The 22459-nt window shown below is 36.7% G+C and overlaps 1 protein-coding gene across 1 annotated transcript in view; it reads left to right on the forward strand.

Moving 5' to 3' along the window:
• The window catches only part of LOC127641218 (E3 ubiquitin-protein ligase RNF123), a 161338-nt gene that overhangs the window by 13000 nt on the left and 125879 nt on the right, over positions 1-22459 (forward strand). Inside the window, exons 5-22 of the mRNA XM_052124042.1 lie at positions 470-564; positions 742-796; positions 963-1048; positions 1263-1349; positions 1493-1560; positions 1740-1865; positions 3105-3219; positions 3319-3423; positions 3585-3710; positions 3863-3955; positions 5912-5985; positions 6938-7055; positions 7994-8093; positions 8171-8232; positions 9185-9256; positions 9905-10025; positions 10905-11006; positions 22240-22340. Of these exons, the coding sequence (XP_051980002.1) occupies positions 470-564; positions 742-796; positions 963-1048; positions 1263-1349; positions 1493-1560; positions 1740-1865; positions 3105-3219; positions 3319-3423; positions 3585-3710; positions 3863-3955; positions 5912-5985; positions 6938-7055; positions 7994-8093; positions 8171-8232; positions 9185-9256; positions 9905-10025; positions 10905-11006; positions 22240-22340 (1706 nt within the window). The remainder of the gene's footprint in view (positions 1-469; positions 565-741; positions 797-962; positions 1049-1262; positions 1350-1492; positions 1561-1739; positions 1866-3104; positions 3220-3318; positions 3424-3584; positions 3711-3862; positions 3956-5911; positions 5986-6937; positions 7056-7993; positions 8094-8170; positions 8233-9184; positions 9257-9904; positions 10026-10904; positions 11007-22239; positions 22341-22459) is intronic.

A 22459-nucleotide genomic window follows, 5' to 3' on the forward strand; every position in this document is an offset into this window, starting at 1 on the left:
CTTAAGAATATGGCTGAGCTGAAGCAACTCTGTGAGGAAAAATGGTACAAAATCCGCAGCTACCGGAAATGCTTGGTTGAGGTTATTGCTGCCATAGGAGGATCAGCCAGTTATTAAATTCAGGGGTTCACTTACCTATCACACAGCAATGTGAATGTTTACTGGGGTGTGCTCAATAAAGACATGAAAGATTCTAATTGTTTGTGTGATGTTAGCTTAAACACATTGTGTTTGTCTATACTTGTGACTTTTTGATGAGGATGGGATCACATTTTATGACCAATTAATGCAGAAAAGCAGCTAATTTCAAAGGGTTCTTGTACTTTTTCTTGCCACTGTATATATCATAGAGAGAACACCGTACTTGTGTTGGCAATTGTACAATTTAATAAGTGGCTGTCTAAATTTGGGCCACACATTGCCCTTTCAAACTATGTCTTCATAAATTTGTATTTGTGTTTGTGCACAGACCAGGTAGAAGGTTGTCTTGGACCTTCAACTGTTGTCCTGGATCACAGCAGTGGGTTTGAAGGCCTGTTATTTGTTGACGATGACCTCTTGGGGGTGAGAAATTGTCTGATATTGAATTGATTTAAAATCTTTATTTCTTTAAACAATTACTCTAATTCTTTTGAAGAAAGGATGAAAACCATAATAGACCACAAATTAAGACAAACTTCTCAATGAGTTGTAATATGTACCGTTATTCAGTATCGTTCTGCTTTCCTCTTTGGAATTAAGGTTATAGGCCACAGCAACTTCAGCTCCATCAGAGCCACCACATGTGTCTACAAAGGTAATATTTCACTAAAAAGTACCATTTATATTGAATGATACAAATGGAATTCTAAAATTGTACCACAATTTTATTATTTTAGAACAATGCAAATTTGGACACTGAGTGTAAATGACGAGTAGAAAGAGTACATTTTATTGATATGATTATGTTTAATTGTTTATAGGGAAATGGGTGTATGAAGTCCTCATCTCATCTCAAGGCCTGATGCAAATTGGATGGTGCACATTGAACTGCAGGTTCAACCAAGAGGTACAAGCTCCCATCTGTGTTTAAAACTGAAATGCCATCACAAAACTTGATTACATTGTAATTGTTCACTCAACTCTTAAAATCCTTTTTTAAGTGGAGAGTTAGACTTAATCCAGCTGTGAAATTGGTTCTAAATGTGTCCTCTAGATTAACTGCTAACTATTAGTTTTTGTCCTCTGATAACCGTTTCATGAAAACTTAATTTTGTCCTCAGGAAGGGGTTGGCGACACGCCAGACTCGTACGCTTACGATGGAAACCGAGTACGAAAATGGAATGTGACAACCACCAACTACGGCAAGGTGAAAATGCAGTACTTGGCAGATTTGGTTCAGGGGTCACGCTCAATTTGTCCCTGTGAATTTGGGTGACCTGGCTAGTTTTTTCAAAGTGTTTTGAAAATGTAGGAACGTAAACATGTCTTCTCTCCTTGGTTTCAATGTAGTCTTGGGCTGCTGGAGATATTGTCAGCTGTTTGATAGATTTGGATGAAGGAACAATTACGTTTTGTCTGTAAGTGTTTTATTGGATGTAGTTCATGCTTTAGTTCACTGATGTCTGCATGTATTGAAAGCATCACAAATTATATTCAAATTCTGTTTACAATGAAAAGTTTTGTGTAACATTGCAACCAATCATACACAATAATGACGTGATCAATGTAATAATACGTTTTTTTTTTTGCTTTTTAGAAACGGACAGTCCCTTGGGATCGCATTCAGTAATATTAAGGTGGGGCTGGGCGTCGCATATTTTCCTGCGATCAGTCTCTCGTTCAAAGAGTCTGTAGCATTCAACTTCGGCAGCCGTCCTCTCAGATATCCTTATTTTTATAGAGATTTTTTGTGAGTCATATTTATGCTTTTGCCAGGAACTACAGGAATGCTTGTGTTGGTCTTCAGGAAGGAATTAAATATTTAATTGAATGCAAGTTGCGTATAAGATATCACATACACTATATAGTTGAATTATATTTAGAGAATATGTGAATGTATTATGTATATAATATAAATGTATTATATAGGTATTTATATAATGTCATATAAAAATGCTCTTAACTTAAATTCATTCATCATTACAAATGTTTATTATATATGAATTTACAAGATTTCAGTATGAAGTAAATATACTTCATTTAATGTTATATATTATACGTTTGATATATTTATGTATTTGAGGTTTTGAATAAAAGTATAGTATATTTATCTCAAATATAGCATTATATATTTAAATGTATCACCATATATAAATATTTAACAAATATGCACTTAAAACTTCTATTCAATTATAATTTTATTTAAATATTTCTTATAAATGTATATGATCAGAATAAATGAAATAAATTTACATTTAGTGTAATATATTTATATATTTTAATAACTTTTGAATAAGTGTAGTATATTTATCTAAAATATAGCATTAAATATGTAGATTTATCACCATATATAAATATGTAACAAATATGAACTTAAAACTTCATTTAATTAATTTGATTATATCGTTTTTAATATTTATGATATATTCTTTTATGCAATTGTTGAATGTATGAATGAATAAAGTACATTTACTGTAATATATTGTACATTTGATATATTTATATTTTAATGCGATATTAATAAAAGTATAGCATTTAATAAATATATAACCTATATAATTTAAATATTTATGATCATTTATATAATTTCAGAATGAATGTATTAAATATACATTTATTGTGATACATTTTATACATGTGATATATTAATATATTTTAATTAGTATATTTTTCTAAAATATAGTATTACTTATTTATATTTATCACCATATATAATATATAGCAAATATAATTTAAATGTAATTTAAATATTTATGAGATTTCAGAAAGAATGAAAGTAAATGTACTAATAATTATGAATAATTTACTTTAATACATATTATACATACGATTATACATATAATTTGTTAATTATATTAGATATAGCTTTATATAGTTATATTAATCATCATTGAAAAGTTTCTAGTATGAATTAAAGCAAAAACAACAACATAAAAAAAACCTTAACTCCTCTGTTGCTCACGTACCCTGTGGAAGGCTACATTCCTCTGCAAAGCCCTCCTACCACTGACCTCACCAAAGCCAACAAGCTTCTGGGATACCTCAAGACTGTTCTGTCCACCTCTATTGACACACAGGTACTTGCAGAGGACTTGCTCTGGAATAGAAGACATACTTTTGTTTGACCTGTCATTGATTTGAAAACTTCAGTAAAAGATTTCACTTTTTATTGTTAGGAGGAAAAGCTTATCGAGACCGACAGCTCATCCTGGCAGATTCAGGGTGATCCAACAGTCCTGGTCACCCTCGCACATATATTTAACCACTTTGCACCTCTAATGGTAAACACGTTACTTAGCATTGCTCTTTTCACAGAAATTATGGTACTTTTATTATGATGGGTCCATTATTTCCATAAAATCACTGTCATTGTTGTAATGCTTATTTATTAGGAATGTCAAATCAAATCCATTTATTGTCCCTCAATGTGTGCGTTTGACAGTGTAAAGTCTACTTGGTAGAAGACGTGCTGATGAACTTCCTGTTGGCTATTCTGGAGGGGGGCGGATCAGTGGACGAACATCCACTTATACAACAACTGATGGACCTTTTCTGGCTTCTCATGGAGGTAAAGATAAAAAGGCCTCAATTTTAAAGGGATAGTTCACACAAAAATTCTGTCATCATTTACTCACCCTCATGTGGTTTCAAACATGTATGACTTTCTTTCTTCTGTGGAACACAATAGGAGATGTTTTGTGATTTTCTCTTTTCATGCAGGAGTACGAGGTGAATGAGTGTTTGAAGCAGCTGATGATGTCATTGCTGAGAGCGTATCGTTTCTCTCCCATCATCCCTGACCTGGGCTTTCAGGTGACAAACTGCTTTGCTGTTCATTACTACAGCTGTACATACTGTAACTACATGTGTGTGCGGTCAGTCACCTATATCGGAGTTGTGTGGCATAGTGGTTGTGTAATGATCTTGGCTATTAACCAAAAGGTTGCAGGTTCAAACCCCACGAATGTTGATCCATTAACTATCAGCATTTTGCCTTTGATTAAATTAGCATAGCAATGTAAATAGACCTGGAGCCCATTCTTCAAAGCGTTGCTTCAAGGAATATTCTGTGTTCAATATAAGATAAGATCAGTGGACTGCATTTGTGGCATAGTGTTGATGATCACAAAAATAATTTCAATTGGTCAAATCTGGGTTACTGTGAGTAATTACATTGGAAGTGAATGGGGCCGATCCATTAACATTAAAATACTAACTGTTTCAAAAGTATAGTCACAAGACGTAAACAATATGCGTGGAGACCATGGGCGAGCCAGCTGCGCTGTCGGGCGAGCTATAGACCACGGGTTAACCATCATGCAAGGTGACCTTAGTTGACCAGGAGACCGGGGCAGTGGCGTCAGGAGACCAGGGAGGGGCCCCTTGGGTGAACAGAAGACCTGGGCTGCACTGCCAGGCAACCAGGAGACAAGGCAGTGCCACTGGATAACCAGGAGGCCTCGGGGATGGGACGGACAACCATGAGACCATGGGGATCTGGCGGACGACCGCGAGGCCACGTGGGATCCGGCAGTTGTTCAGGAGACCACGGGGGTGCCAGTGGAGACCCAGGTATAGGTAATGGACTTGGGGACCAAGGAGGTCAGATCAGGAGACCACAGTGGATCTGGCACACCAGGGGAGTCAGAAGAGAGCAAATGCAAGGTCAAGGACACAATCGACATGGGAAACATGTTCAGCATCAGCCAGAGCTTTTTACTACAACAGTCTGATGCACTACAAAATTTAACATACATTTGAAAGGCCCCATGAAATGGCAACGTCAAGCTCTGGTTTCTTTCCTGAGTTGACATATTTCCTATTGAAACCAGAATGCAATTGCCTTTAGTTTGTGTCACAGCATTGAACCAATATTTGCTATTTGCTATTGCAAGTCAAAAGTGGGAGGGACATTCTAATTCTAGAGAGCATTTTATTGTATTAGAATATGTATAAGCCCTTGTGGGCAAGATGACATCATCAATATTTTAGTGTTTTCCCAAATATTTTAAATCTTTTTAATTTTTAAGTACACTAGCCTATAGATGAGCTCAAAGCTAACACAGACAAAAAGCCCAAATGTTTTTTTCACAATTTTATTTTAGTCATCAATTTTGTCTTTTGACAAAAATGTCCTTTTAAATTTTGTCAATAATACATCATGCCATATTAATCAATTTTACTCTGACTAAAATCATTTTCAAAGACAAAAATATTTACAGTAACAGACCAAACTTTTAAATATTCCAATACTTCATTGTCTCTGCTGATGTAAGTTGTAATATTACATTTATGTTGAGGATATAAGGATTAATATTACACAAATAGATGTGTTTGAGTGAGGATAGTAACCCGTTAGTAAAGTTCATTGTACAAGTGTTCGGTCTTTTAATCCTCAGCATACTATAACTGGATTATTTGAATGAAATCTGGCTAGATTTTTCCCTCTTTAAAAATAAATAAAGGAAAAAACATTGTTATTGCATGGTTAATAACGTGCAGTATGTTTGTCATCATAATTTTGTGAACAGTATTTTTATTTAAGAATGTTTGGTTATCGTCGTGATTCATCTTTTTCGTCTTGTCTTCGTTATTGTTGACAAAATCCAAAAACCCTTTGTCAAAGAACATTTACGTCAGTCATTTTGTTGATGAGATTAACATTGCACAAAACAAACATACAAAGCTTATGTGGTGAAACTGAGAATTTTTGAATTTTAGAAGTTATTTTTTGATTCTGAAATGTTTTTTTCTCCCTGCGTCTCCTAGATTCATTACCTCCGTTTGACCACAGCAATCCTGCGTCATGAGAAGTCTAGGAAATACCTGCTGAGCAACGTTCTATATCCTCTTTTTTTTTTTTTTTTTTTATGATGCTAAAACTGTAGCAGTGTTTCATGATACGACAGACAGAAGGATAGATGGACGGATTCCAGTGACGAAAATTGAGAGTTCATGGCAAACTGGACGCAAATTCGACACTGATAATGTTTACATGCAAATGAGATTTACAGCAAACTTGTGGCAAATTGTCCATTGTTGCCAAAGGTTTGCCGGAGGTTCACCACTAGCGGTGAAGAGCTGCAAACTTCCGGCAATCATTTGCGGTGAATCAAAAGCTCATTTGCATGTGAAAATAACGAGCTGCAAATTTGCGGCAAGTTTGTGGCAAGTTTCTGTTTTTTGTAAGGGCAGACAAAAATGTTGCTAAAACTTCAAGGTGAATTTTAGTGGGTGTATGGAGTCAGTTTCTTTCAACCCTTACAAAAAGTCTAAACGAGCTGCAAACTTGCCGCAAAATACCACAAAATCGGCGCAAGCTATTTTCACATGGAAATGAGCTTGTGACACACTGCAAATGTTTGCCAGAAGTTTGTAGCTCTTCACCGGTAATGTTGAACCTGCAGCAAAACTTTGGCAACAATGGAAATTTTCCGCAAGTTTGCCGCAAAGCTAACTTGCATGTGAAAATCATCAGTGGGGAATTTGCAGCAAATTTGCCATGAACTCTCGATTTTTGTAATGGAAACTCACACGGGTGTCCTTCATCACATTAACTATGGATATATTCCACTCGTGTTTGTTAACCAGATAGTATCAAAGTACCATTTGTCTTAATTGACAAGTGTACTCGTGCTATCTTTCTTTAAAATAAAAACCACTTTATTTGATATTTTGTTAATGCAATTACTTCATCCATATATAAGTTTTAAGTGTCCAAATGCTGTTTTGGACCACTTAATATAGATAGATAGAATAGATAAGGAATGAATTTTTAGTCCTTAACAGTGTCACATTTGACGTGCTGCGGTCTGTGGTCTTCTTCTACATCAAGACTCCTCTGAGGGTGAAGGAAGCGGGGCTAGAAGAGCTCATACCAACCACATGGTGGCCAACACGTATCGACAAAGAGGTCAGGGATGTCCGGAAACTGACTGATTTAGTGCAACACTTGTTGCAAATCTACTTAATGTTGATTTTCTGATACATGACTCAAATCAACGTTTGTCAGTGCAGTTATGATAAATCATCAGCATTAAAGCAGATGAGGAGTGTAATTGATGAGTAATAGATTGATTTCAACAGGAATTTTAGATACATTTCAAAATGTTTTTAACAGCATTTATGTATCATGGTTAAAAGAATGCTTTGCCAAAAAAATGACAATTCTGTCATCATTTACTCGCCCTCACTGTATCCCAGGTATGTATGACTTTCTGTCTTCTGATGAACACAATTTAAGATTTTATCAAGAACATTTCAGCTCTGTAGGTCCTCACAATGCAAGTGAATGGTGAACAAACCTTTTGAAGAAGCCTTTATTTTTGTCACACTTTATACATTTTGCACATACACCGTGAAATGATTTATTTAGCATATCCCAGCTAAGATGGGGTCAGAACGCAGGGTCAGCCATGATACGGTTCTCCTGGAGCAGATAGGGTCAAGGGCCCAACAGTGGCATCTTGGCATTGCTGGGGCTTGAACCCCAGACCTTCTGATCAGTAACCCAGAGCCTTAACCGCTGAGCCACCACTGCCCCAAAAAGCTCCAATAAGCTCCAAAGGCATTATGAAAGTAATCCATTTACACCTTTGAATATGGCTCATTCAATGAGAATTTAGAATCAGAACTCTTCGTTTAGTTCCAATTATTTATGACAAGATATAATTATAATGTGATTGCAATCTGTATTATTAAGCTTTATAAATAACTTCGATATGGGCTTCACAGAAAGTGTTACCAGAAAGTTTCTCATCCAACAAACAGTGAACTGTGTTTGAACTGACCCCTCAGATAAGCGACAAAGTGACAAATAATACTTTGCTTTCTCACCCAATGTGTGTTCAGGGCAAAGACGAGAGAGACACTCGCGAGGAGACGGCAGATGAGAGGCTGAGACGTCGAGCGTACGAGCGTGGCTGTCACAGGCTCAAAAAGAGGATTGAGGGTATATTTCACACACACAAACAACAACAAATCTGCAACCCTGTCTAGCATTGTGTCACTCAATATTTGTGTGTTTAGTTGTGGAGGAGTTACAGGTTCAGATCCTCAGGCTGATGCTAAACAACAAAGACAAAGGGATGGTACGTTGATCTGTTGTCCTCACAGCTGAACTTCTCTAATGTGTTTCATCTCCCTATTCTCAAAGATGGCTATTTTAAACGTGTATATATTCACTTTTATATCCTAAATCTTAGAGGACTAGTTCGCCCAAAATGGAAAGTCCTCCACTCAATGTCATCATTTACTTACCATCATGTCATTCCAAACCTGTTTGATTATTCTGTGGAACACAAAAGGATAAAGATTGAAGCATGTACTGGCCGCTCTTTTTTTTCATATAAGGACAGTGAATTGTGATCTGGGCTGTCGAGCTCCAAAATTCCAAAAAACAACCATAAAAGTGTCTTTAAAGTAGCCAAGACGACTCGTACACTATACTCCAAGTCTTCTAAAGCCATTTGATAACTTTGTGTGAGGAACAGACTAAAATATATGTTATTATTCCCTTAAAAATCTTGATAACCGTGGTACATTTCTGCATTCATTCAAAGAACGAACGATTAGAAGCAGTATGCTAGGGTTGACGTTAGTGCGGTCATGTGACCGATCGCGACGCAACAAGGTTGAATATGCAGAAGTACCAATGAGATTTTAGAGCTTCGGTGGAAGACAGTGAATTTTCAGTGAATAACAAGAAAATGTCACATGGCTTCAGAAGACTCGTATGGACTACTTTTATGAAAGTTATGAGGATTTTTTGTTATTTTAGAGCTTTATAACATGGTCACCATTCACTTTTGTTGCACGGAAAAGAACACTGGACATTCTCCAACATTTCTGTGTTTGTGTTCTATGGGAGAAAGAAAGTCCTATGGATTTGGAATGTCATGCGTGTGAGTTGATGATGACAGAATTGCCTTTTTGGGTGAACTAATTCTTTAATACCCTATAAAGAGACGTTAAATGTGCTTCTTTATTGCTGTTTGTGGCATCTGTTTTTAGCTTGGTCAAATGGGATTTCTCTGTCCATAGGGAGAGGCATCCCGATACATTTTCCTGAACAAATTTCGCAAGTTCCTTCAAGAAAACGCCAGCAACCGAGGGGTAAGGCAAAGATCATGCCGAACGGCTCACTTAATATCAGTCTTTTGATACATGTTCACCTCTGGAAACATGTGGGAGACTTCAGGCATCTTATGTTTTTATTTTATCCAGTTGAATTAAATTGAATTAAAATTAAATTTATTTATTTATTTAAAGGGTTTGAATTAATTATGAAATAAAATGCACTGGTGTCATTATATGAGAAAAAAGTATGAGAAATATGATGTGCTCTAATCTTTTATTTTGGCAATGAGTTTTATACATTTAAGAAATATTAAATGAGCAAGAGTCCTGTTATGCTTAATATCATTATGGCTGTGATTCACCTGTTATTCGATAATAACAGCACGGTTGTGAGTGTGATTATTGCTTTTAAAAAGTTCATATAGAGTACTTAACGTTTTAGACACAACATGGGCAGTCATTTTGTCTGTTTTTGCTTCGCTAACAAAAATAGTTCCAACCTCACTCAGAATTAACAGTTTTATGAAACAAAATGTATACCGATATAAATGAATATGGGCATTTCTGATAGCATGGCCATTTATTGGATTGTTGCAGTCGTTTCTTCAGAAATCAGTGAGGGTTTTTGGATAGTGTGATATTGCCACACACATGATGTGAATGTAATCATGTTTGTGTGTTCAGAACCCCACAGTGTTGTGTCCCCCGGAATACATGGTGTGTTTCTTACACCGGCTCATCACGGCCATCCGGAGCTACTGGGATGAAGGCAAAAGGAAATGTCCGGGATCAATCAGCAGTGAAGGTGCGAAACACACATACGTGGATATAAATTGTGTGAAAAATGTCCCGCAGACTTAAATTGAAGATGGACCCATGCCACATCTAGAGACCAAAATATCATAGAGACTTGGGGGTGGACTCTTAAAAACTGCATAGCAAATTTCTGGCAAAATCATTTACTCACCCCCTCGTGTCATCCCAAATGTATATGACTTTTTTCTTGTGCTGAATGCAAACGAATCATTTAGAATAATATTTCAGCTCCGTCAGTCCTCACAATGCAATGAATGGGTACCAATATTCTGAACCTCCAAAAGGACATAATGGAAGCATAAAAGTAATCTGTCTCCACTGGTTAAATCCATATCTTCAGAAGTGACATGATAGGGTTAGAAACAGATCAATATTTAAGTCCTTTTTTTACAATGACATCACCACTTTCACATTCTTCTTCTTTTGTTTTTGGCGATTCACATTCTTCATGCATATCACCACCTACTGGGCAGAGAGGAGAATTTATATTAAAAAAAGGTCTTCCATATTGATCTGTTCTAACTCACACCTATATATCACTTCTGAAGATATGGATTTAACCACTGATGTCTTATGGTTTACTTTTATGCTGCATTTATGTGCTCTGTGGAGCTACAATATTTTGGTAACCATTCACTTGCATTGTGAGGACCTATAGAGATGAAATATTCTTCTAAAGTAATTCTTGTCTGTAAATGATGAGAACATTTTCATGTTTGGGTGAAGTATCCCTTTAAATTGTAATTATATTATAATGAATATAGAGGAAACTTGGCAGCAATAATGTTGTCAAAGAGCTCTCTGGAAGGAGTTCAGAATGTTTCATATTTATAAGACCTTATATACATTCTATTTATGTTTTTTTCAGATGCCTATGTGCCCCCTCAACTATTCTACAATGGGAAGGTTGATTTCTTTGACCTTCAACGGTTGGGAGGACTTCTCTCACATTTGAAGAAAACTCTCAAAGGTTAGTTAAAAGCACAACTAAACTCTTTCTCTGTTTTGATTTTGATTTTTTTTCACTGTGTGCAATTGCACTAAAGACCACCAGAGGGACTAGAAGGTCAATTTGTTTTAAGGGTGTTTCACTGTTACTTATGGCAGAGAGTTCTGTTCTCTAAAGGCAATGAATAAAACTGTTCATGAAATACCTTGTTTTGCTTAGTTATTTTCCAAAAGTTTTTTTGAAAGCTTTTATTCTTAGACACAAAATGAGATGTGTGTTCTCATATCGATGTAACCATTATGTTTGATTTGCATTGCAACTTTTGAAAGTTTGCTATTGATCTTCGCAAAGCTCTTAATAGAGTGGTTTGAATCGATCGACCTTACATATTAGTTTTAAATTAAGACGGAATGAATTGTACTTAACGCTCATGGTGTTTTATTATTTATTAACCGATGTGGCCGTTATTTTGATTTAAGACATCATTTAAAGTTCTGAATTGATAGGATAAAATGTATGCTGGTGTCATTTAGAAAAAGGTATTGATTTCACTCAAGGCAGTTTGACATTCTGCAAAAATACTGACTAGCACCACGGAAAATGCAGAGAGAGAAATAGGGTGAATGGAGGTGGAGAGTTGTGGCTTTTAAGTGATGATATGTTTGTTGTTTTGCATTGGGTGATGTTTTTGAGCCAGATACGGTGAGTTCGCCACCAGTATTTTTGCCATATTTCCCAGAATGCTCTTGAGGCAGTGAGTGGCTCATTCTTTGGAGCTGAATCTCAGTTTTTTGCAATCAGGTAGAAAATCAATGATGATCATCAAAAATCGACATGCTGGTTCTGAATTTTCATGCACCCTGAAATCGACCCCATTCTACTGAATTGCTGAAGAGCACATTGCATAAGCAACCTCTGAGACACTGGTTCTGGTCCCCTGGAAACCAGGAAGTAATTTTGCTCTCATAAACAATGTTGAGCGCAATTCGGAGGTCGTATTTTCACTCTAAAATTGCACTTTTACTCCACCGATGGTTAGTTAAGTTAGGAAATAGAATAATGTTTTAGTTCTGGCAACACATGGGGAAATTGCACCATTAGCAACTAAAAATACAACTCTCTTTTGGCGCCACTCTGTGGACATTTCACCCAGTGCAAGCACAATCAACAGCAGTTCCAGCTTCTGCCACTGTGGGCTGTGGTTTGAATTTCGGTAAGCACAGACCGATTTCAGCGACACAATTTTCGACCTTTTGTCGCCAAATTGACAGTGTGATCAGTCTACTCAATTATGACATTAAACTTGAACACGTACTATTACACAAAATACAACTAATAAACCTATAAAACACATTTGTTTATGTAACCAAAGCGATGAACAGGGGCATTTAACCAAAGATTTTGGTACAATAAAGAAACAATAACAGAGACATTAATTAGTGAAATGCAAAAGGGCTAACCATACCATATACTAACAACAGTACTATTTTGGAAACCATATTTTTATGTTTTACATTTAGATTTAATCTGTACCTTTAAGTGTTAAATATATACTTTAACGTTGTAATTTAAGTCTTTCGAACCTTAGGGACACAACAGTTCTTGGTTCTAAAAAGAATATCTAAAAGAATTTCACAGGAAATAGCCAGCTATCCAGGTAACTTTGTCATGCTAATCGTACTATGATTTAGAACACACTCATCCTAATCTGGCAAGCTGTACAGATCGGATTGTATGCAAATTGCGAATCAACCTGGGATTCACTCTTTGTTATAAAAATGGAAGCTGTCTTCGATTGTTTTTGTGTATGTGTGTTTCCATTGGTGGAGGCATAACTCCACCAAGGTTTGAATTTCATTAATTCTCATTTACTCTGTCCATGTCTTTTGTACCATCAAACTCTCTCATCTCCCTCTGGGATTCCTGTTCTCTGGCCTTGTTTGATTAAATGCTGATGATCAAATTGTTCCTGTTCCTATTTCATCTTCCTGCTGATTCTGCTCAAAACATCTTCATCAGGCGTGCTTCTGGAGCTGATTAAACTTGTTTTGATGCTTTTTCCAGAAAACTCGTATTTGAAAGGGATGAGCAAAGAACGGCAGACATTTGTAGCATTCTTATTTAGTCTACATGTCTGTTTAGTGTCAGCGTACTTCAGTTGCTGGGTTTCCATCTACATATTTTTATGCAAATGTTTGGATGGAAACATCAAGGTGTAAATGTAATATCCAAATGCGCATAAAAAACGTATACGCTCACTTGAGGTGGATATTTTTTTACCTAGTAAGTGCACAAAACTACAATGGAAATGCATTTACAAAATAAATTCACGTGACAAAAGAAAATTTAAGTGCAATATTCGACTAGGGTTTTTACTAGTCGAATATTTAAAGCTAAATGAGTACTTGATTAATCGAGTACTGGTGCACATCCCTTTTTGTTTCCACAAAACTCATCTTTGAAATGGATGAGTTAAGAATGGCAAACGTTTGTGTCATTCTTATTTTGTCGACATGACTGTCTGGCGTCTATACTAGTCAAATATTTCAAACTGAACGAGTACTTGATTAATAGATTACTGGTGCACATCTCTAGTGCATTTTTTCATAATTTTTTTAGGCAAATTAAAAGATGCTTGTTTACCCGATAAGTGTATATTAGAGTATAACCAAATCCTAGAACTGTCGGACATGTTTTCGTACCCAGCTGTCCCAGTCGCTAGCAAACATGAAGTTCGTGAGAGTGTTTTATCTACGATCTCTAACCTTCTATTTTGCATTAAGTCCCAAGTCAAGACCGGCAAGTCCAAGTCTAGTCCCAAGTCCTCAACTTGAAGCGTCAAGTCTTAAACAAGTCATTAGTGCTCTTTGCCCAAATTAGTGTCAGAATATTCATTACTATAGTAATTACACCCTCCACAAAATCAGCATGTTTTAGCACAATGTGTGGATTTTTCAGATGACCCCTCACCCACCGTAGGGAAAATGACCTTCTTAATGTTAAACTAATGATCTGGAATCCAAAGTCTTCTTTGATTATGTCGAGTTGTAAGTAATCAAGTTTGTGACTCTATTCCAAGTCAAGTCCAAATCATGTGACTCGAGTCCAAAACCCTGTAAATGAACGGTTTCGACGTGTCCAGTGTAGACAGCATCAAGCCATTGTTGCGTGTAATGTGTAGACAGGGTGACTGGTGGAGGCTCCAGTAGTTTAATCAGTCTTAAGAAATCCAGTCAGTTTTGGTTCTTTTTCACTATAAATCTTGACATCAGCAGTCTCCTTGGCGATAATGATTTCAAGCTTGATTACACTTCCTTGCGCCATCTAGCGCTCTGTTTATGCGTCAAGCACTATGAATTGTAATCAACCTTGATATCATGATCATGCCTAGAGACTGCAATGGCAAGGTGTACAGTGAAAAAGGAGTTCTGTTTTGGTCTGTTCTCACCCTAAATAGATTAGATCGCTTAAGAAGATGTGGATTTAATCACTTGAGTCATATGGATTACTTTTATGCTGCCTTAATAGTATATAATGAGAGATTTTTCATTTTTGGGTAAACTATCCCTTGAAGGAAAGTCAGTTCACCAGGGAGCCATCTTGGTAACAAGCCCTGGCAGCTATGTTTTTATGTAGGCAACAGTCATACCAGTACAGCTCCTGTCTGCTTGAATGGGGAAAGACAGAAATGTCCAAAACTGTTTTGTCAGGATTGTTTCAGTAACACAATCTAACAACCAAGAAATTACGTTTTGCTTCATTAACTCATATTATGCTAAAGAACATTTTATTTTCATGCTAGTTCAGATAATGCGCTTGGGCGTACTAGAATAAGCAAACTGTCAAAAAGGCAATTTGCTCTTTTTGCTGAAAGTCCTGACTTCCATTTCTACAGCCGCCATATTGAATGTTGCGCTTCTCCCATTTATTTTTCTTTGACTTGTATGTCTTCTCTCCCTTACACTGTCTCTGCTTTAACATATTTTAAATGCAAACTTTGGAGCTTGTCATCTGCATTGTATCTTGACAATATTGATTTAGATTTAGTAGCAACTGGGGGCTATATTTACATATATATATATATATAACGTAAAATAAAAAAACGATATATATATTTATTTTATTTTTTTATTGATTTTGGCCCACAAACCTTGTAGTTTTTTTTATTTCCACTCGATTTGACTCAGCCAAATCCATTATCTGGGCCTCATGTTATTCAGCATAGTGTTTTAAAAATGTATTTATTATGGTCACACTCATTATTTATGCTTTATTAGTGGTGTTTGCTAAGACAAGCATCACTATTACTATGGCTCATACTTTGGGTTAGGGAATTGAACAAACCCTTTACTTTAAGTATTACACTTCAGTGTGTAACTTGTCCAGCACCATTTGTGTTACGGACATGAATTATACCTGAAATCATGCGACTTGTTGAGGAAAGGTGCTTTAGTACTTGCATTGATTTTGACCCAAGCCGTATCTAGTCACCAGAATAGCATAGAACCTTGGTGGTGGAGTATGCTAACAACCACCTAGAACACTCTAACATCCTTCTAGCAGTGCCCTGGCAATGACCCACAACCTTTAACATTGTGTTGTTGACTTTTGAAATCTTAAACTACACCACTGTCATCATCATCAACATTGTCATGATCATCATTTTCATCAATATCGACATCACCTTGCTATTCAATTAGAGTGCTTATTGATTGCCCTGCTTATTGATTTTAGTTAACATTTAAAACTAATCTCGATCAATTATGTAAATCGCAACATACAATATGCAAGGATGGCAAGAGTTTTGCTTACCATGATGCGATCTTGTTAGTCAATTTGACATTTGGTTCTTTAGCACTTTAAATTGTTCTCCTGTGAAGCACTTTCAACTTTTTGCCCTAACCTTAACTAAACAACCTCCATTTGGAGCCGACTGAAGGACCTCTGTTCTCTTTCTCTAACCTCTCTATACTTCCTCCATCGAATGGCTTTATCAAGGTCACTACATGAGCAAACTTGATATATTTAACCCAGACGTTCATCTTTTGAACAGCAAGACAACTTATGTTCCAAGCCAGTTTGTTCTTCCTTGTCCAAGGCTCAACAATATGGATGGCCTGATGAGTAAAGGTGTTTCAGGCCAGTGTTGCATTGTCACTACATTTTATATTTCAAGATAATGTCTTGCAAACAATCTATTTTCTGTGATTAAATTGACATTGTTGCTGCGAAATGTGCTTATTTAAAATATGTGACCCAGGAAACGTTATCTAGCTGGCTACTATCAGATGAGGTTTTATCGAAGTTGCAAGAATGACTTGTTATAGGGGCCGTTTAGTCCAAATGCACCAAAGAGTGCTGGATGAGAGCTTTAAAATGCGTGTCTCTAGACACAGGACCGTACACTGAAAAGGTATAAAATTTGGAACACTGATAGAGGACACTCTCATAAGTAACTGTCCCAAATTTGGGGACTCCAACTCAAACCCTCTTGCGTCACCAAGTGTTCAAATTTGCATGCACGTTTTGTCTTATAACTTTTGAACTGTAGGGCTTAGAAACAAAATGTTATTTTATTTTGAGAAGGTCTAGTGGATCCGACCACTATGTATTATGCCATTTTAGAGTTTTCTTGAAAAACCTACTTTTTCGAACTTCTAGACCATATGTCCAATTCACAAAAAATGTGCACATATCATTTAGAGCAGTGGTTCCCAACTCTGTTGCTGGAGCCCCCACAACACTGCACATTTTGCATATCTCCCTTTTCTGACACACCCAATTCAAGTCTTGGAGTCTCCACTAACAAGCTTTTGAGTTGAATCAGGAGTGTTTGATTAGGGAGATCTAGAGACACTTATAACAAAAAGTTATGGAATTCATGATGATAGTCCAAACCGTTTTCTTATACCATATCAACAAATTTGATAACGACTGCACCAAAATGGATGTGAGGCGTTTTCAACATTTAGCATATTGACATGAAACGTAGTATACTGGGTCATCACAAGCTTGACTTCATGGTACAAGCACAGTTGTGACACAGGGCCACCTAGTGTCAAGATACATGAAAAATTGCTGTTTTTGCTTATAATTTCTGAATAGTTTGGCCTAAAATTAGATTCCTTAGGGCATACAGATTTTAAAGATACCAAAGTTTCCTATCCATATTGAGCGTCTGCCATTTTGAATTGTGTCTTAATTTGTTGTATTTTAGAAACGCATTGGTGTATCATTCCAAAATTTGGTATGTGTCATCGGGGCCTTGTCTTGAAGTTACTCAAAAACTTTGAGGACAGCAGCACCTAGTGGTCAAATTATATAATAAAATGTTTTTAGATTCTTTACGGCATAAAGAGTTGAATGATAGCAAAGTTTCCTATGTAAGCCATAGAGAGCTGTTCAGCCATGACGTCAATTTGTAGGCCAACCCGGACATCTAATTCATCATGGGTTCATCTGGATTTTCCTATGGGTTTTTATAAGGTGGGTTTTGAATTTATGATTTAAATAATGTCTGTGGTAAACTTTACTTGATGATACGTGGACGTTTTTGTTCTACAACATAAATTACACACTTTCATTTATCAAACGTGAATTTTGAATAATGTTTTTTTTTTTTTTTTTTTAAATCACACGGCAGCTTCAAAATTTATTTGAGATATTAATGTAGAACAAATGTGCCATAATTCGCTAAGTAATGTTTAACAGGTTAGACATTAGGGCAAATTCTCTCTGGGTTTGTGGACCACAATCTGAACAGCTCTATTGGACGTCGGCCATTTTGGATTTTGTCTTAAATCGCCATATTTTAGAAAACCATTGGCGTATCAATACGAAATTTGGTATGTGTCATCAGGGCCATGTCTTGAAGTTACTCAAAAAGTTTGAGTAAATTATGTAATAAAATGTTTATAACTTTAGAAAATTGTCCTATTGTCATGAGACTTGTGTCGTTAGCTTCCTTGGGTCATCCTGAGTACAACCTTTTCAATTTAATTGAAAACCTACTTTTTCAATCTTTTGACTTGGTTAACGAGTACATTAACTTCTGAAAAAGATACGTTTACTTGAGGTAAAATTGCATAAGGTTCACTGATAATCTTGATCCGTTGATAATGCTTTATGTTTACTGGTTATGATGATGCTGATGACTGCTGCTCAGTGGATTGAACCAGAGAACTAGATCAGTCTTATTCATGAAAAAATGTTCAGACTTTGGATCAACCAATTCATTAAAAGGATCCAGCTTGAACAATTCGTTCATGAGTCGGACATCACTACTCCTCTCGTGAATGCACCAGGGATGCATAAGGATGTATTTCAAGGTAGGAAAATACATAAATATGAGTTTGTAACAACACAAGGGAGAACAAATTATAACAGACTTTCTGTTTCTGGGAGAACTATTTCTGTAAATTATGCCTCTGGTTGAGTTATAACATGGCATGATAAAAGATTCAATAAGATTCACTTGTTTTAATGTTCATTGATCAGGAATGCATAATCATCCCCTTACAGCTTAGTTTGACTCGGCGATGTCCAAATCTGCCTCTTTTTCAATTACATTATTAGGCAATTAATGTCATAACTGTTGCTGAGATATACCTCGTTCTCCTTCAGTTTCTCATTCTCTCATGAATTAGCCTCAGACTGCTTCTACAACCCGCCATTCTCATGACAGAGGGCCTTTGATACCCTTGATATATAGTGCTGGAGTATAGTGGAACCTATTTCTCTCCTAAATCAGTTGTTATAAGCATTCTGATGACTTGAAGCAGTGGTTTTTATTACTCTGCTGTCCAGAAGACAAATGTGCTTTAATACACAATAGACTGGAGTTCTGAGCTTTTTGTCCTGTGAAATGAGATACAGAGCTTTGAAATTTCAAAATTTGAAAATCGCTGACAAACTCTTTTGGTTCATACTTTGCTTTTATTTCTTGAACCAAAAACAAATCGTTCTTCACTTTCCAGTGGCCTTCACTTTACAACTAATCAGTATCACAGCATGTTGCATGCATACTCTGGTTTAATTTTGTAATGTGTCAATACTTTTAAACAAATCTTAAAGTGGTCGACCGATAGTGGACCAGTTGGGCATGTGAAATGATTAATTAACCGATAGTTTTAAAAATTGATACTGAATGAAAAAATAGTGCTAATAAATGTACATAAAATCAAATCGGTCCATATTCTCAAATGTAAAATGAGTGGGGAAACGCTTCAATAGACAGTTAACATGGTGTTACCCTTGCACAGATTCCTACTCCAGACTCAAGCTTCATAATCGCATTGAAATACCATATTGTTTTTTATTCAGTACAGTTGTATGTAGAGTAGCAATATTCACAGATAGCAGTTTTATTCGGCTGAACTCGGTGGTGAAGCGGCTCAGACTATGAGCACAGGCCAGGGGCTGTTCAAACAGACAGAACACAACAGACTGGAACTGAACGCGAGGATCTTGAAACACACCATTTCCAAGTTAAACATCTTTCCTGAAAAACCATTTAAATAACTCATTGCTTAATCTGAGAAATGCTTATAAGAGAGCAAGACGCAATGGCCAAAGACCTCCACCAACTGTAAGGAGCTGTTCACACCAAACGCTTTTGCAACCACCATTTGTTTTTTAGCGCAAGAATCTGATTGATTGATGGACCTGAAGTCATCATATTTAAAAAATTAATTATAATTTAATTGAAATCAGATGCGTTTCTGATTTGCTTATGATTGTTTCTCTCAGCTGCATGAAGATATTAATTTGCTTTCTCACATTACTAGCATTAAATATGCAACTTAGCTGGCTAACGAATGGGGGGGCAGTCACCAAACTGGATTTCGCAACCTTAAAGCCCAGGGCCCCCCAGGCAGTCAAGGGCCCCGGGCACTGTCTCCATTGGAAATCTGTTATTGGTGCGGTTTAATTAGCAAAACCGATATATCGGTCAACCTCTAAAATCTTAAGTGAATGTATTGTTCTCGTCACTTCCACTATTTCAGTCGTGAACAACTCTTAATATGACTGGTTAATGAATCATAAAATAAAATAAGCTGATTTGTAACCACCTACTAGTGTAAAGATGTTATCTGCAGAAATGTGCACTGAAATAATCAGTGAATTTAAAACGAATAATGAATCAAAATCCGTGATTAAAATGTTTTCATTGAGTTAATAGCAAGACATAATAGATAATAATTGCAATATTTGCTCAAAGAACCTTAAATTAGGATAAATATAAAACAAATGCTAAATAATATATATATATATATAGCCGTGGCCAAAAGTATTGGCAGTGACATTAATTTTGTGTTTTGCAAAGTTTTCTGCTTCAGTTGTTGTGGTGTTGATTCACATTGTTTCTAGATTATTGTGCAGAGTGATCTGATGCATTTTAAATCATTGCAAAAAGCTTCAAGGGCCAAAAAAAATTAACTTTATCACAAAAACCCAAATTTCACAGTTTTTTGGCACTGGCACAAAATGACCAGCTAACATAATTTCACTAATCAAATCTGCAGCACCTGAGAAATTGTGAAATGGGTACTAGTCAGGTTAAATCACTCTGTCATTCTGATTGGATTATAAGAGCAGACTGATTGATTTAAATGGAGGGAAGAAGTGCCTCCAATCATTGTGTTCTTGTTCGCAATGGTTACCTCTAAAGAAAGACATGCAGCCATCATCGCTTTGCATCAAAATGGCCTCACATGCAAGGAAATTGCTGCAAAGAATATTGCACCTGAAAGAACCATTTACCGGAACATCAAGAACTTCAAGGAGAGAGGTACAACTGCAGTGAAGAAGGCTTCAAGATGTCCCAGAGTGTCCAGCAAGCACCAGGACAATCCCCTCCTGAGGAGTCTGCTGCGGAATCGTGTCACCACCACTGCAGAGCTTGCTCAATATTGTCTGCAGGTTGGTGTGAGTGCATCTGCGTGCGTGCACAGTGAGGCGAAGACTTTTGGACAATGGCCTGGTGTCAAGAAGGGCAGCAAAGAAGCCACTTCTTTCCAAGAAAACCATCAAGGACAGACTGAAATTCTGCAGGAAGTACAAGGATTGGACAGCAGAAGACTGGTGCAAAGATATTTTCTCTCATGAAGCCCCCTTCCGACTATTTGGGACATCTGGAAAATCGAGATTCCGGAAAAGAAAAGGTGAACGCTATCATGAGTCCTGTGTCGTGCCAACAGTGAAGCATCCTGAGACCATCCATGTGTGGGGTTGCTTTTCATCCAAGGGAGTGGGCATCTCACAATTCTGCCAAAAACACTGTCATGAATAAAGAATGGTATCAAAACCTCCTGCAAGAGCAACTTCTCCAAACGATCCAGGAGCAATTTGGTGATTATCCATGCATTTTCCAGCATGATGGAGCTCCATGTCACAAGGCAAGAGTGATAATGAAGTGGCTTCGGAGATCATTACATTGAAATTTTGGATCCGTGGCCAGGCAACTCCCCGGATCTTAATCCCATAGAGAACATGTGGTCAATCCTCAAAAGGTGAGTGGACAAACAGAAGCTCACAAATTGTGATTAACTCAGAGCACTAATAAGGCAAGAATGGATCGCCATCAGTCAGGATTTGGCCCAGAAGCTGATATCCAGCATGCCAGAGTGAATTGCAGAGGTTATGAAGAACAAGGGTCAACACTGTAAATATTGACTCTTTGCATATATTGAATGTTTTTGCCAATAAAAGCCTTTAAAACTCATGAAATGCTTATCATTGTTTTCCAGTATACCATAGAAACATGTGAATAAAATAATCTACAAATACTGAAACAGCAAACTTTGCAAAACACAAACTTTATGTCAGTGCCAATACTCTTGGCCACAGCTGTACTTTATATTGTCAGTCCATGTAGTACATATGCTTCAAACTGACGCTTCTGGGGCATTGAACTTATTTTCATCATCATTTAAAACTTTTTTTATGATGCTGACAAATTAAAAGTAGTTGAAACTTTTAAAATCGTGTCTCCGTATTACAACAGTCTTTTGAGTCATGCGTAAGCGGTTCTCATTCCGTGGCTGGGCTGCTTATGAGGTTTGTAAAGGCGTGCTGACTGCTGCCTTCTGAGTTTAATGTACTCGTGTACATGAATTGCTCTGATTGTAAGAAAATGTATACTTTTATTATGAAATTTAGGAGGCATGCATTATTTTTTATACAATTAATCACGCTAAATGAATGCATTAAATCGACAGCCCTAGTTACAACACTGTGTTATCTCACCTTTTAGATGATCTAGCTGCAAAGGCCAACATCATCATAGACCCGGCGGAGATCCAGGCCACCACCATGGACGATCTGGATGAGGATGAGGAGACCGGAGCTGCCCAGGTACATTTAAGACTGAAAGTGAATTGTTTGAGATATTGATGCTCCTCTCCATAGTTCAATGTATAGTTTTGAATTAGAGTTCTGTCATCATTTACTCACCGTCGTGTTGATCTAACCCG

The sequence above is a fragment of the Xyrauchen texanus genome, chromosome 50 (assembly GCF_025860055.1).
Source record: "Xyrauchen texanus isolate HMW12.3.18 chromosome 50, RBS_HiC_50CHRs, whole genome shotgun sequence".
NCBI lineage: Eukaryota > Metazoa > Chordata > Actinopteri > Cypriniformes > Catostomidae > Xyrauchen > Xyrauchen texanus.